General features: G+C 41.3%; 1 protein-coding gene across 3 annotated transcripts in view; it reads left to right on the top strand.

The window, feature by feature from the left end:
* Nucleotides 1-14,137, top strand: part of LOC140197795 (cadherin-7-like) — a 147,313-nt gene that overhangs the window by 39,099 nt on the left and 94,077 nt on the right. For 2 of the 3 annotated variants that reach the window (XM_072258264.1, XM_072258248.1), the window contains exons 2-3: nt 8,155-8,465; nt 13,559-13,853. In XM_072258264.1, the coding sequence (XP_072114365.1) occupies nt 8,280-8,465; nt 13,559-13,853 (481 nt within the window). In that variant the 5' untranslated portion in view covers nt 8,155-8,279. Of the gene's footprint in view, nt 1-5,539; nt 5,644-8,154; nt 8,466-13,558; nt 13,854-14,137 lie in introns of those variants that run through there. The other variant, XM_072258257.1, reaches the window with a different exon arrangement.

Genomic DNA, 14,137 nt, shown 5'->3' on the forward strand with positions numbered 1-14,137 from the left:
GAACAAGGGTCCCAGGGTGCCTGGACAAAATGGGATCTGCCTAAGCACAAGATCTCATGGGCAGAGTTATGGAGACTGGAGTCCTTCTGTATTTCCTTCCTCTTGCAATCTGTGTATGACACCCTTCCTTCACCATGACATCTGTACACATGGGGGATGAGAGAGGACCCAAACTGTAAGCTCTGTGGTCAAAAGGGGACACTGGCTCATATACTGTCCGGGTGTAAAACAGCTCTAACTCAAGGACGGTATTGGTGGCACTATGATAAGGTGCTTCTCGCTCTTGCTGACACACTACAGCAGGAGAGATGCAAGAAGAGGACGGCTAGCACAGATTTGAGGAAGGCCATCACCTTCATCAAAGAGGGAGCTAAGCTTTTTGTAACCAAACAACCAAAGCCCAATCTGCTGCTAACGGACAGGTCCTGGGAGATGAGGGTCGAAGTGGGAAGGAGATTGCAGTTCCTGGATGTGGTGCACACAACCCTACAACCGGACATTGTACTGTGGTCAACTGAAGACAAGAAAATAATTCTTGTTGAGCTGACTGTGCCATGGGAGGAGGGATGGGAAGAGGCCTACGAGAGAAAGTCCTTGAGGTACCAGCTCTTAGTGCAGGAGTGTAAAGACAAGGGATGGCAGGCATGGTTGTTCTCTGTGGAGATCGGCTGCAGAGGTTTCCCAGCCAAATCAGCATGGCAGTTGTTGTCAGTTCTGGGCCTGGACAAAGGGAGCAAAAACAAGCAGTTCGTAGGATGGAGGAAGAGGCAGAACGAGCCTCTTGTTGGATTTGGAGTAGGTGAGAGGAGGGAAGCTGGAAGCCAGGAGCAGATAGGCAGTGATTTGGCCACCACTGCCGGCCCACCAACTGGAGAGTGTTGTGGTTAAGGGTCGAAACACTCGGTGAAGGTTGGGAACCACTTGATGACATCTGCTTCTGGCTGAAGGCTACAGTTACCTTATAAGGTAACTGGAGAATGCACCCTAACAGGTGTATGGAACAAGTAACAAGTAAGCCCTTAAATCGTTAAGGAACAGAAAACAAAATGCATGTAAATGGGAGCTGTATAGGCCAACATGCAGACAGTGGACCAAATGGTCTGTTTCTGTGCTGTACTATTCCATGTAAATGGGAGCTGTATAGGCCAACATGCAGACAGTGGGCTGAAGGGTCTGTTTCTGTGCTGTACTATTCCATGACACTCATGGGATAGATCCATAAACGGTCCATAAACCCATGATCACTACCTCACTATTCTCTTTTTTCACTGCTTATTTATTTTTAATACAGTATATTCTTGCAACGTGGTACTTTTTATGTATTGCATTGTACTGCTGGTGCAAAACAACAAATTTTACAACATTTATCAGTAACAATAAAGCCGATTCTGAGATAATGCAAAAAGAGGCAGTGCTCAGGTAGCAGGGTGCTGTGGAGCCAGTGGGAATATAATTTTATACCAGGCCTAAGAAAAAGTCAGAGCTAAACTGGTTGGTGTCAGACTGTCAGTGCATTGATTGCAATGATATAGAAGTTAGTCACTACCAAAGATAATACATTCAAATCCTCTGAAAAGCTGTGCTCACAAAAAGGACAACTTGTGGCATCAATTAAACTGACAGGCAGAGAAGGCGGCTTCTCAGGCTGCACTTTTCCTTTTCATTTTAAAAACATTGACTTGTGGAAGGCACAGAACAAGATGAGCCAGTTAATTCTGACTGACTCGAAAGTAGAACAGTGCAGCTGTTCCACAGACTTATTTCCTTTGCCATCTTTTTCTGCGGTCTTGTTTTTTGAATCCAGTCCTGTTGGGAGTGCTGGCAAAAATATATTCAGCACTGAACCCTCACTCAGGTTCAATAGACCGACCAGCAAGCCCCTCTTTCATATTGCACATTCAAGCCACTACCACTTACTCAAATTATCTTTTTTTAGGTTTAATGCATTCAAGCTCATTTACAGGAGAAATATTTATCTGCCGCAGAGCAAGAACCTATTTGCCTCATTTCTAACCTAGGGATGTGTTTCCTGTTATACATTGAATCCTTCCCCACTGTTTCATTGCTGAAGGAAATTTAGATCCAGTCATTATCTAAAGAGCACAGTGAACACTTCATAAAATAAATGAGCTGCTATTTCTTGTAAGCTCTGTTTTTTTAACCAGAACGACTACAGCACAGAAACAGGCCATTCAGCCCAACTCATCCATGTGTTTCCCAGTGACCTAGACCCATCTACCCAAGTTTGGCCTGCAGTCCTCCAAACCTGTCCTACCCACATCCTTATCTAGATGGCTTTTAAATATTGTTAATATGCTATTTCTGGCAACTCATTCAAATACAAACTCCCCTTTGCTCTGAAGAAGATGCCCCTGTAAGAATACAGGAAAAATCCCTTTATCGGAGGTAGATAAAATTAGAAGGCACAGATTTAGGGTAAGGGAGAAGAGATGTTGAGGGGATGTGAGGCACCTGTCTTCATCCAGAGACTGTTAAGTACTGAAAGTGCATGTCTTGAGAAGCCAGGTCACTAAAAGCATTTAAAAAGTGCCTAAGAAATGCCAGCACTCGAATCACAAAACGCATAGAGAGTATTGACCAAGTTCTGGGAGATGGGATTAATACAGAGGATGCTCACTGGTTGTCGTAGACTAGTTGAACTGAGTGACCTGTTTCTATGCTGTAGGATTCTAGGAGTCTGCAACTATTCTAGATCTGTGCTGATCACCCATTTTTACACTAGTATAAAAATGGCACATCAACCACCTACAATAATCCATCAGCTACCTTCTATTTTGCCTCCTATGCACTTTCTTCTCTGGTCAGGGAAATTCTTCCCAACTCTACCTCATCTCAATTAAACCTGCTCTCAGCCTTCTCTTGTTTCAACAAAGACAACTACACCCCTCCTTTACAATCAAGGGACGTCATCCCTGGTGAGAGTGCGGAACTAGCTGCCAAATGCACACTCAATTGTAACAGCTAAGACAAGTTTGGATAAGTACATGGTTGAGAGAAACTTCGAGGGACTTGATCTGAGTGCAGGTAGATGGGACTGGACAGAAGATCGGGTTGGTTTGGAGTGGATGGGCCAAAGGGTTTGTTTCTTGCTGTAGTACTCTGTGACCCTATGATATTTCTGTAAATCTCCTCTGTGTTCTCTCTGGATAGGGGACATTCTGAGAGGAGTGGCAGTGATACAGAGCACAGTCAATTGGGTAAGATGTTCCAGTGGTCAAAGAAAGTATGGAATGGACTGACATTAGAATCAATATGATATATTTTGTGCAGAAAATTTCAATGAAGTTGAATCCTAAGCCATCAATAACAAGGTGATTACAAGAGCAATTTGCACTTACATCCAATCTCAAATGTAAAACAAAATACAGTCCATGAGTAGCTAATGTTATTTTAATGTAGTTTCATATTCTGAATATCAATTGCATTCCATCTGGAAGATACTTAATCATTGTGAGAAGATTTACAGTTGAGCTATTGCCTTGATCAGTCCTCCTTATATCAGGGTGCACTAAACGTAAGTATATAGACCAGAACTCATTCTATAGATGGATCAACACTTGGACCTATTATGTTACTGCGGTCACAGAACCGTAGTTAAGTGAAGGGCAGAACTAGCAGCTTATTGTTCCAGAACAGAGAACATAGTACATAGAACATAGAATAGTACAGCACAGCACAGGCCCTTCGGCCCACAATGTTGTGCCGACCCTCAAACCCTGCCTCCCATATAAGCCCCCACCTTAAATTCCTCCATATACCTGTGTAGTAGTCTCTTAAACTTCACCAGTGTATCTGCCTCCACCACTGTCTCAGGCAGTGCATTCCATTCACCAACCACTCTCTGAGTAAAAAACCTTCCTCTAATATCCCCCTTGAACTTCCCACCCCTTACCTTAAAGCCATGTCCTCTGGTATTGAGCAGTGGTGCCCTGGGGAAGAGGCGCTGGCTATCCACTCTATCTATTCCTCTTATCATCTTGTACACCTCTATCATGTCTCCTCTCATCCTCCTTCTCTCCAAAGAGTAAAGCCCTAGCTCCCTTAATCCCTGATCATAATGCATACTCTGTAAACCAGGTTCAGGCATGACAGAGAATTTGGGTCACACCAGAGATTAAGGAGATCATCTACACAAAATGGGTAGAATTTAAGAATAAGGGCAGATCTATCACTTTGCTGAGTTAATAACAGTAAGCAGAGACAACAGAAACACTCAGTGGCTACTTGGTGCACCTGTATACCTACTCCTTAATCCATTTATCTAATCAGCCAATCGTGTGTGAGCAACTCAATGCATAAAAGCATGCAGACTTTGTTAAGTGGTTTAGCTGTTGTTCAGACCAAACAGCAGAGTGGGGAAAAATTATGATCTAGGTGACTCTGTCTGTAGAATATTTGTTGGTGGCAGCCGAGGTGATTTGAATATCTCAGAAACTGCTGATTTCCTCCGATTCACACACAACAGCCTTTATAATTTACAGAGAATGGTGTGAAAAGCAAACAAAAACAGTGAGTGGCAGTGCCTTGTTAATGAGAGAGGTCAGAGAAGAATGGCCAGGCTGGTGCAAGCTGACAGGAAGGTGATAGTAACTCGAATAACTATGTGTTACAACAGTGGTGTGTAGAAGAGTATCTCTCAGTGAACAACACATTCAACCTTGAAGTGCATTGGCTACAGCAGCAGAGGGCCATGGACATACACTTAGAGACCACGTTATTAGGTACAAGAGGTAAGCAAATTGCAAATAGGTGTAAGAACAATTACAGTTATGTTAGAGGGGATTTTAACTTTTTGAATACTGACTGGGATTATAGTGCAAGGAAGTTTGGTAGATTGGAATTTGTTAAATAAACTTGAATATTTTTGAAACAACATATCAGTATTCTTACTAGAGATGGACAGTAATTGATCTTATCTTAGGAAATGAAACTGGACAGGTGATTTAACATAGAACTGCAGAGCCATACAGCATGGAAATAGCCCAGGGGTTCACCACAGCTACTAAGCACCTATTTACACTAGTCCTGCACTGATGTCATTTTATTCTTCCATTATTCCCACCAGTTCCCCCAGATTCTACTACTCATCCAGGCATAAATGTTAAGAGCAGGAGTAGGCCATCTGGCCCATTGAGCTTGCTCACCATTCAGTAAGATCATGGCTGATCTGGCTGTGGACTCAGCTCCATCTATCTTCTGTTTTCCTATCACTCTTAATCCCCCTGCTTTGTGAAAATCTAACTGCAAATTAAGTATATTTAATGAGGTCACTTTCACTGCTTCCCTGGGCAGAGGATTCCACAGATTCACTATTCTTTGGGAAAAGCCATTTCTCCTCATCTGCATCCTAAGTCTATTTCCCCAAATCAGGAGGCCATCTGCACTTGTTCTGGTCTCACTTACCAGTGAAAACAATATTCCTGTTTCTATCTTATCTAGCCCTTTCATAATTTTATGTTTCTTTCAGATCCCCACTTCACTCTTCTGAATTCCAGCTAGTCCCAGGAGGCTGTTTCTCCTCATGGGCTAATCCCTGCATCTCCAGAAACAGATTCCTGAACTTACTCTGCACTGCCTCCAAACCCAAAATGTTTTTGTCTGCTGTGGTGACGAGAACTCCAGGTAAAGCCTCACCAGCACCTTGTACAGTTACAGCACAACCTCCCAGCATAAATTCATACCCTCTAGAACTGAAGACTAACATTTCATTTGCCTTCTTGATCAGCTCTTACCCCTGTAAATCAACTTTTGCAATTTATGCACAGGCACTCTCAAGTCCCTCGGCTCAACAGCACGGTATGGTTTTAAACATTTAAATAATAATTTGATCTTCTACTTTTCATTCCCAAGTTGATAACACTGTACTCATCTGCTAGGCTCTTGCTCACTCACTTACCCTATCTATATTTCTCTGCAGAATTTTCGCATCCACTACACAATTTTTTTCCACTAAAGTTAGTGTCATCAGCAAACCTAGGTTTACTAACACTTGATCCATTCTTCCACGTCATCAATGTATATTATGAACAGTTCTGGACCTAGCACCAACACCTGTGGTACTCTGCTTACCACCGACTTGCAACCAGAGGAACACCTATTTGCCCTAACTCTGTCTTCTGTTGGTTAACCAATCCTTTATCCATGCTAATTCATTACTCACATCTCCATGCATCATTATCTCGTGGTTAAATCTTTTATATGGCAGCATATCAGATGGTTTCTGGAAATCTAGGTATAAAACATCCACTGTTCCCCTCTATCCACTGTGCCCATTATATCCTCATAGAATTATAGAAAGTTTGTCAAACAGGACCTGTCATGAATCTATGCTGTCTGCCTTGTGGAAATCTATCTAGATGACTCACTATTTCTTCCTTAATGATAGTTTCAAACATTTTCCTGACTATAGAAAATTTGTAAATTATCGCAAAATTGTCTACTATATCTTCTGCCATGTCTTTCCGTATCCTTGGGATGCATCCCATCAGGACCACGGGACTTGTTTAACTTTAGACCCACTAGTTTGCTCATCACTACCCCTTTAGTGACAGTGACTGTATCAAAGTCATCATCTCCCATCATATCCATAACATCTCTCTTTGGCATGTTAGACGTGTCCTCCATTATCAAAACTGACACAAAATAGTCATTCAAGACCTCAACATTTCTACATTAAGCCAATATTATTTCTCCTTTCTCATTTTCCAAGAGACTTGAGTTCACTTTAGCCACCCTTTTCCACCTTATGTAAGGTGTGGAAGCATTGGAAAGGGTACAGAGGAGATTTACCAGGATGCTGCCTGGTTTAGAGAGTATGCATTATGATCAGAGATTAAGGGAACTAGGGCTTTACTCTTTGGGGAGAAGGAGGATGAGAGGAGACATGATAGAGGTGTACAAGATAATAAGAGGAATAGATAGAGTGGATAGCCAGCGCCTCTTCCCAGGGCACCACTGCTCAATACAAGAGGACATGGCTTTAAGGTAAAGGGTGGGAAGTTCAAGGGGGATATTAGAGGAAAGTTTTTTACTCAGAGAGTGGTTGGTGCATGGAATGCACTGGCTGACTCAGTGGTGGAGGCAGATACACTAGTGAAGTTTAAGAGACTACTAGACAGGCATATGGAGGAATTTAAGGTGGAGGGGGTTATTTGGGAGGCAGGGTTTGAGGGTCGGCACAATATTGTGGGCTGAAGGGCCTATAATGTGCTGTACTGTTCTATGTTCTATAATTATAGAAACTTTTCCTACCTGTTGTTACATTTTATGATAGTTTACTTTCATAATCTACTTTCCCCTTCCTTATTACTTGCTTAGTGGTTCTTTGTTGCTTTTTAAAGTTTCCTCAGTCTTTCAGTTAATTAATTATACACCAAACTAAACCAATCCTTTTTGCCTAGATCCACTCTCTACACATACATGTGCTTCTCAAATGCCTTTGTCATATTTGTCACCACATCAACCTCCGTCTGTGTATTATATGGGTGATTGGAAAAATTAAATGTCCTCAAATCTAGAAACATCTATGGTGACCATCTCTAAGAACAACAGGACAATACTATCTGAGACAGAATCTATTTTTATAGCTGTTTGCAGAAGTAAACACAGCTAATGAATGGGAATAAGGAGACAGACTTGAAGCCATTGACAGGAGCAATGACAGCGGACAATATTTAACGCTGGAGTCTGTTGCAATCTGGAATGTCGTGCCTAAAATGCTGCAGGAAGCAATCAAATAAAAACTTTTGAAAGTGAATAAATATAAATGTGAATATTGAAAAGCATTGTGGGAACCATGGGGAAATAGGTAATTAAAAATCCCAAGTCTGAATTACTTCAAACACAGCACAGGAACTGGTCCTTCAGCCCAAAATATCATGCTATATGATCCACCATGATGCTAACCCAAACTAACCCCTTCTGCAACATTGGACATATTAAAATATTGTCTAGAAGCTAAATAGCACAGTGTGAAAGCTGAGTGGTCAATGTTACCAGTTCACATTATCAAAGCAAGAGATGAATCCAAAGCAAGTGTGCACTTACTGGCCAGCACAAATTCAATGGGCTGAAGGGTCTACCTGATGACTAGATGACTCTGACATTATGACTCAACTTGTTCTTTACTTCCAGAAATATGAAGCTTTCAACTGATTTTCAGACTGCATTATAAGGGAAGAAGTTTAGATGTAGTTATTATCCATCGAACATCTGCCCCGATTATCTCCTTCATGTGAATCACTCCCTGCTCACCAGTAATGTTAAGCTGGCGCAACTGGTGGGCCATTCTCGTGGGATGTTGGCTGATGACCCTGGTTTACTCAGAGCACCACAAGGTCGGGAATCATCATCACCCTCATCATCGTGTCAAGCGGAAGTGGGTGTGGAACCAGTTCTTTGTCTTAGAAGAGCAAGTCATAGAGAATCGACTCTACATTGGGAAGGTGAGCCACTGGTTTTAAGATCATTTTTAAAGTTAATAATGTGTTAGTATAATCACACAAAGTGTTGCGCAGAGCCAGTGCATGATTGAATGGAGGGTGTGGACGTTTTCGTTGTAATTGCAAAACCCTGTTGGACATTGGTAATATAGAATACCGCACTGTGATTCTGATTTGCTAGTTCGTTGGTGAGACTGGTGGGGAAGCCGCATGGCCTTGATTGTGTGCACGGACAAGGTCCTCGTTCATGCCTCGGGACCGCCTGTTGCTGCTGCCGAGGAAGAGGATGCTGGCGCTGACTATATGCCACTGGATTCTGCACTAGTTTGGAGGCTGGATTCTCCCATCAGTGTTGTCTCTCACTGTCAGCTCAGTGGGAGACAAGCTGGATTGCCTTCACCTGAGGCTGCACTATGCATAGTAAGGAACTTCTGTGGGCTATTCTTGTAGAAACATGGCTCCAGGACAACAATCAAGCGCCATCAATCTACAGGCCATGACACTCAGGGACTTGGGCTATATTATGAATTTTTAAATACTTGTTTGTAACTGTAGGCTTCTCAGCTATCATAATTATATGTGTTGTTTATGATTGTTGGTTCTGTGTTTTGCACCCAAAAGAATGTTGTTTTGTTCAGCTGTATTTATGTGTATGGTTGAAATACAATTAAAATTGAACATGAATCCATTGGATTGTTGAGACAATTCCTCTAACATGTTAGTTCTAGAGCTTGAAAAAAGAGAAAAGCTTTATAAAACATGTAACATAAACAGTAAACCATAGGAACAGAAATTCAGCTCACAATGTCTGTGTCAAGCATGATGAACTAAAGTTCTTCACCCTGTACATGATCTATATCCCTAGATATTCGTGTGCCTATCTAACCGACTCTTAAATGCCTCTAATACGTCTGTTTCCATCACTACCCCAGCTGTGTGTTGCAGGCACCCACCACTATGTGTAATGAAAAAAATACCCTGAACAACTCCCTGTTTCAGCTTGCCTCCTCTCACCAATATGATCAGGTGTGGAACATAGTCATAAATGCAGATGGACGGCTGTCAGTAAACTGGAAGTTAAAAACAGGAAAGTTGTACCAGAATGATACAAAGACCTGAAATCAGACCTGGAGCATTAAGAGCAGTTCTGCGATATATGGAAGATTATGCTTACCTTGGTGCATTTATCAGAATAATAAGGGAGGTCAAATGTAAGGAGGAAGTACGTAGATAATGGTAGGACCCTTAAAGGCATTGATGTACAGAGAGTTTGAGGTCCAAGTCCATGGGTCCCTGAAACTGGCCTCAAGTGGATAAGGTGGTAAAAAGACATATGACATGATTGGCTTCCTTGCTCAGCACATTGAGTATAAGAGTGAAGAAGTCATGCTACAGCTATATAAAATGGTTGCACTTGGAGTATTGTGTGCAGTTTTTTAACAGAGTGGTAGGTGCCTGGAGCAAGATGCCATGGGTATTGGTGGAAGCAGGTATGACTGTGCTATTTAGGAGACTGTTAGACATATGAATATGCAAGGATAGGTGTGTGGGGACGGGGGCAGATACCAATCTTGTGCAAGTAGATGGGATTCAGTTTACTTCAACACTGTGTTCAAGCAGACATTGTGGTCTGAAGGGCCTGTTACTTTGCTGTATTCTTCTATATTTGAAATTAGTGTTAAACTTTAAAGAACACTTGTGCACCTTGTTAAATGATAATGGACTGAAGATTTCATGATGTGAAGTAGAACTGTTACTATGTAGAAAAAATACTAACTCTCCTGGCTGGGGAATCTAGGACAAGGAGACAAGCTAAAATTAGAGCCAGCCTTTACAGATAGTGTTCGTTTCCACACTCAGAATGTCAATTTCTGGACTTCTGTTCCTCCAATGGCAAATAATATTGGATCTATTGTAAATTTTAAATGTGATATTTATAGATTTTATTAAGCAAAGGTAAAGGAGGGGCTGTGGAGATAGGCCAAGGAGAGGGCTCAGTGTAATGGGATAAACAGAGATCTTCTGTGATCACTCATTCAGTTTATAGTTGCCTCATTAGAGCATCATCTCCCTATGTCCTCGACTTTCTTTCTCTCTCTCTCTCGTACTGAAAGATAGTCCTTAAAATCCTACTTGTTGAGCTATCTGCACTATTTATTCAGGGAATGGAGGCACATGGATCATGTACAGGCAGAACCCTATATGTAGGATCTTTGGCACAGAAATGGCTGCTTCAGTTTAAAGTGAGGGGGAGATACTTATTTGCAACCCTGATGGGCAACCTTTTCACACAGAAGATGAACAGTCTATTGAATGAGCTGCCAAAGGAAGTGGTTGAGGCAGATACAATAATAGCATTTAAAAGATATCTGGACAGGTAAATAGATAGGAAATGTTTAAAGAGAAATGGGCCAAATGCGGTCCAATGGGACAAATGAGAATCTTGGTTGGCATGGACCAATTGGGCCAAAGGACGAGCTTCTGTGCCGGATGACCCTATGATTCTATACAAACCACTCAGTCTAATATTCTGTGCCTGATTTCACGCATAAATATCACATAGCTCTATTTATCATTTACTTTAACCAAAATTTCAGATTGTATTTTTCATTTTTCTTTACAACACAGAAGTAAGCCACTCAGCTTCAGAATTGAATCAGGTTTCCACACACTCTGAAAATTGAGAACATTAAGTTCCTCTGTGTAAATATCACAAGAATTTAGAACATAGAACAGTACAGAACAGGAACAGGCCCTCAGGCTCTTTGGCCGTCAATGTAGTGCCAAACTAATTAAATTAGTAATCAAATGCCCTATTAAACTAATCCCTTCTGCCAGAACAATAAGGGTCTTAAAGCTCCTGTATCTCCTCAGCGATAGATTTTTATGAAAATCAATAGTTCCCTGGTCACCACTGACAAGGGTTTTATTTTAGGTTGCTTGAGTGGTAATTCCCCAACTCCCAGAGTCCTTGGATCAATAATTCAGGCTTTGTGGAGGGGAGTCCAATAATTTCACCGGAGTGTTGTTGTGCCTACAAATTATAGTACTTGTTTTGGACATCTGCAAAGCAGAAACCTTGTCCCTGCTCATTTCTATTTCAGTGAGAGATATGAAGAGTTATAAAAGAGCTCAGTGTTAGAATATATTGGATGACGTAACTTGGGGCATAATATTCCATGAAAGGAGCTTGCTATGGAACTGATAAACCATGTCATTCTGTATCACCTTGCTGAGGTTTAAGCAACTGACATCTGGTGTAATGGTTTCACAATAAAGATACTTGGCATAATATTGTCCATTTTGTGACAACTGGGTGGAACATTGCACCTGCAGTGCGAAGCCAAGTAGAGTTTACTGTCATATGCACAAGTACAAGTGCAACTAAAAAACTTACAGGATCATCACAGGCATATAGTGTTAGAGATATAACCTTTTTAGAAGAATACATAAAATAAACATAAATTTATTCAAGAATTGTTAAAGAAAGAACACAATTAGAACCAATAAATTAGACTTTACTCCATGGCATGTCTCCACTGACCTTTACCAATTTTAATCAAGAGCAAGAATTCTATCTGGACATGTAATGGCTTGATATAGCAACAGCTCTGCTGTGACCTCAAGAGTGGCAGAGAGTTATGGACATTTCAGCACATCATGGAAACCAGCTTCTCCACAACACACTCTGTTTATACTTCTTGCTGCCTCAGTAAAGAACTCAGAATAATCGAAGACTCCATCCACTCTGGGCATTCGCTGTTCTCCCCTCTCTTGATGGGTAGAAGTTACAAAAGGATGTACTGCTAGGCTCAATGACAGTGTCTGTCCCACTGTTATTAGACTCTTGAAGTGACTTTGTGTATGATAACATGGATCCTTGACCTCACAATCCACTACATTATTAGCCTGCTCCTCATTGTTTACTGCCCTGCACTTTCTCCATAACTGTTACACTTGATTCTGCGTTGTTGTTTTAACTTGTACTACCTTCAGTGCACTGTGCAATGATTTGTTCTGCATAAACACTATGCAAGCCTTTCACTGTATCTTGGTACATGTAGAATAATACACCAATACCAATATAGTCAGAGGTCGTATTATGCAATGTAAATTCATAATGTGAGCCATCATAAACTCTTCATTTCATTACAGCATTTTGGAGGCTGGCGTATGGAATTTAAATTCATAGTCATTGAGCACTACAGCACAGAAACAGGCCCTTCTTTCCATCTAGTCCATGTACTTATCCACGCTTCCCTTAAGTGTTGTAATTGAACCCGCATCCATCACTTCCACTAGCAGTTCGTGCCATACACACAACATCATCTGAGTAAAGAAATCCCCAACCCCCCAGGTTCCTCTTAAATATTTCACATTTTATACTTCACCTATGATCTTAGTTCTAGTCTCACTCAATCTGCTTGCATTTATCCTTTCTATACCCTCATAATATTTGTATACCTCTATCAAATCTCATCTCAGTCTACTGCACTCCTAACCTATTCAACCTTTCCCTGTAATTCAGGACATTTCCCGGAAACATTGCTGTAAATTTTCTCTTTCAGTACCCTTTCAATATTTTTGCTGTAGGTAGGTAAGGAGAAATGCACACAATACTCCATATTTTCCTCACCAACATCTTGCACAAATTCAACATAACATCCCAACTCCTGTACTTAGTGCTCTGATTTAGGAAGGCCAATGTGCCAAAAACTTTCTTTATGACCCTATCTACCTGTGACACCACTTTTAAGAAATTATGAATCTGAATCTTCAGATCTTTCTTCTACTGCACTTTCAGTGTTTTACCATTCCCTGTGTAAGTCCTACACTGTTTATCTTCCCAATCTGCAACACCTCAAACTTGTCTGCAGTAAATTCCTGCTATCCCTGAGACTGAGCACATTGCATCCAATTTTTGGACAGCTACAAGTTTTCAAAGCCAGCTGTTTTGAATACAGTGATGTTTCAGTGTAAGGTGGAATTATTGTTAATATTGTGTTGTGATGAGTTTTGCTGGAGTCATGGTGGTTTCCCTGCATTACCAGTGAACTTGCAACCTTAAAATTGCCTGGATAATTTTATACCCACAGCTACACTCTGATTCAGACAATGGTAATGGTACTCTGAGATATACCCTGAGCGGTGAAGGAGCTGGCACCATATTCACTATTGTGGAGGATAAAGGAGACATCTATCTCATGAAGAAGCTGGACCGAGAGGAAAAACCCTTCTACACATTGCGGGCACAAGTGATAAACAAGGCAACCAATGAGCTTGTTGAACCAGAGTCTGAATTCAACATCAAAGTCCAGGATATCAACGACAATGAACCCAGGTTTCTGGATGGTCCTTATGTTGCCACCGTCCCTGAAATGTCACCTGATGGTAAGCACCGAGAATATTATGTGCAGCTCTGATCATCACCTCACCTCTCCAACTGAGCTTTGGGTGTACAGCAATCGCTATTAATTGGCTGATAGATATGATAGATACGTTAAAGGTTCTATATAAATAGCGGTTACTTATTGTACCATTGTCTCTACTAGACAATGACTCTAATAGATGAGGGAAATGGGACGGATTAGTTTCATTGTACATACTCGCACTATAATTCTGCAAAATAGAAGACAGAATGGCACAATACAGGAACAAGTCCTTTAGCCCACAAT

Source organism: Mobula birostris, chromosome 1 (assembly GCF_030028105.1).
Source record: "Mobula birostris isolate sMobBir1 chromosome 1, sMobBir1.hap1, whole genome shotgun sequence".
NCBI lineage: Eukaryota > Metazoa > Chordata > Chondrichthyes > Myliobatiformes > Myliobatidae > Mobula > Mobula birostris.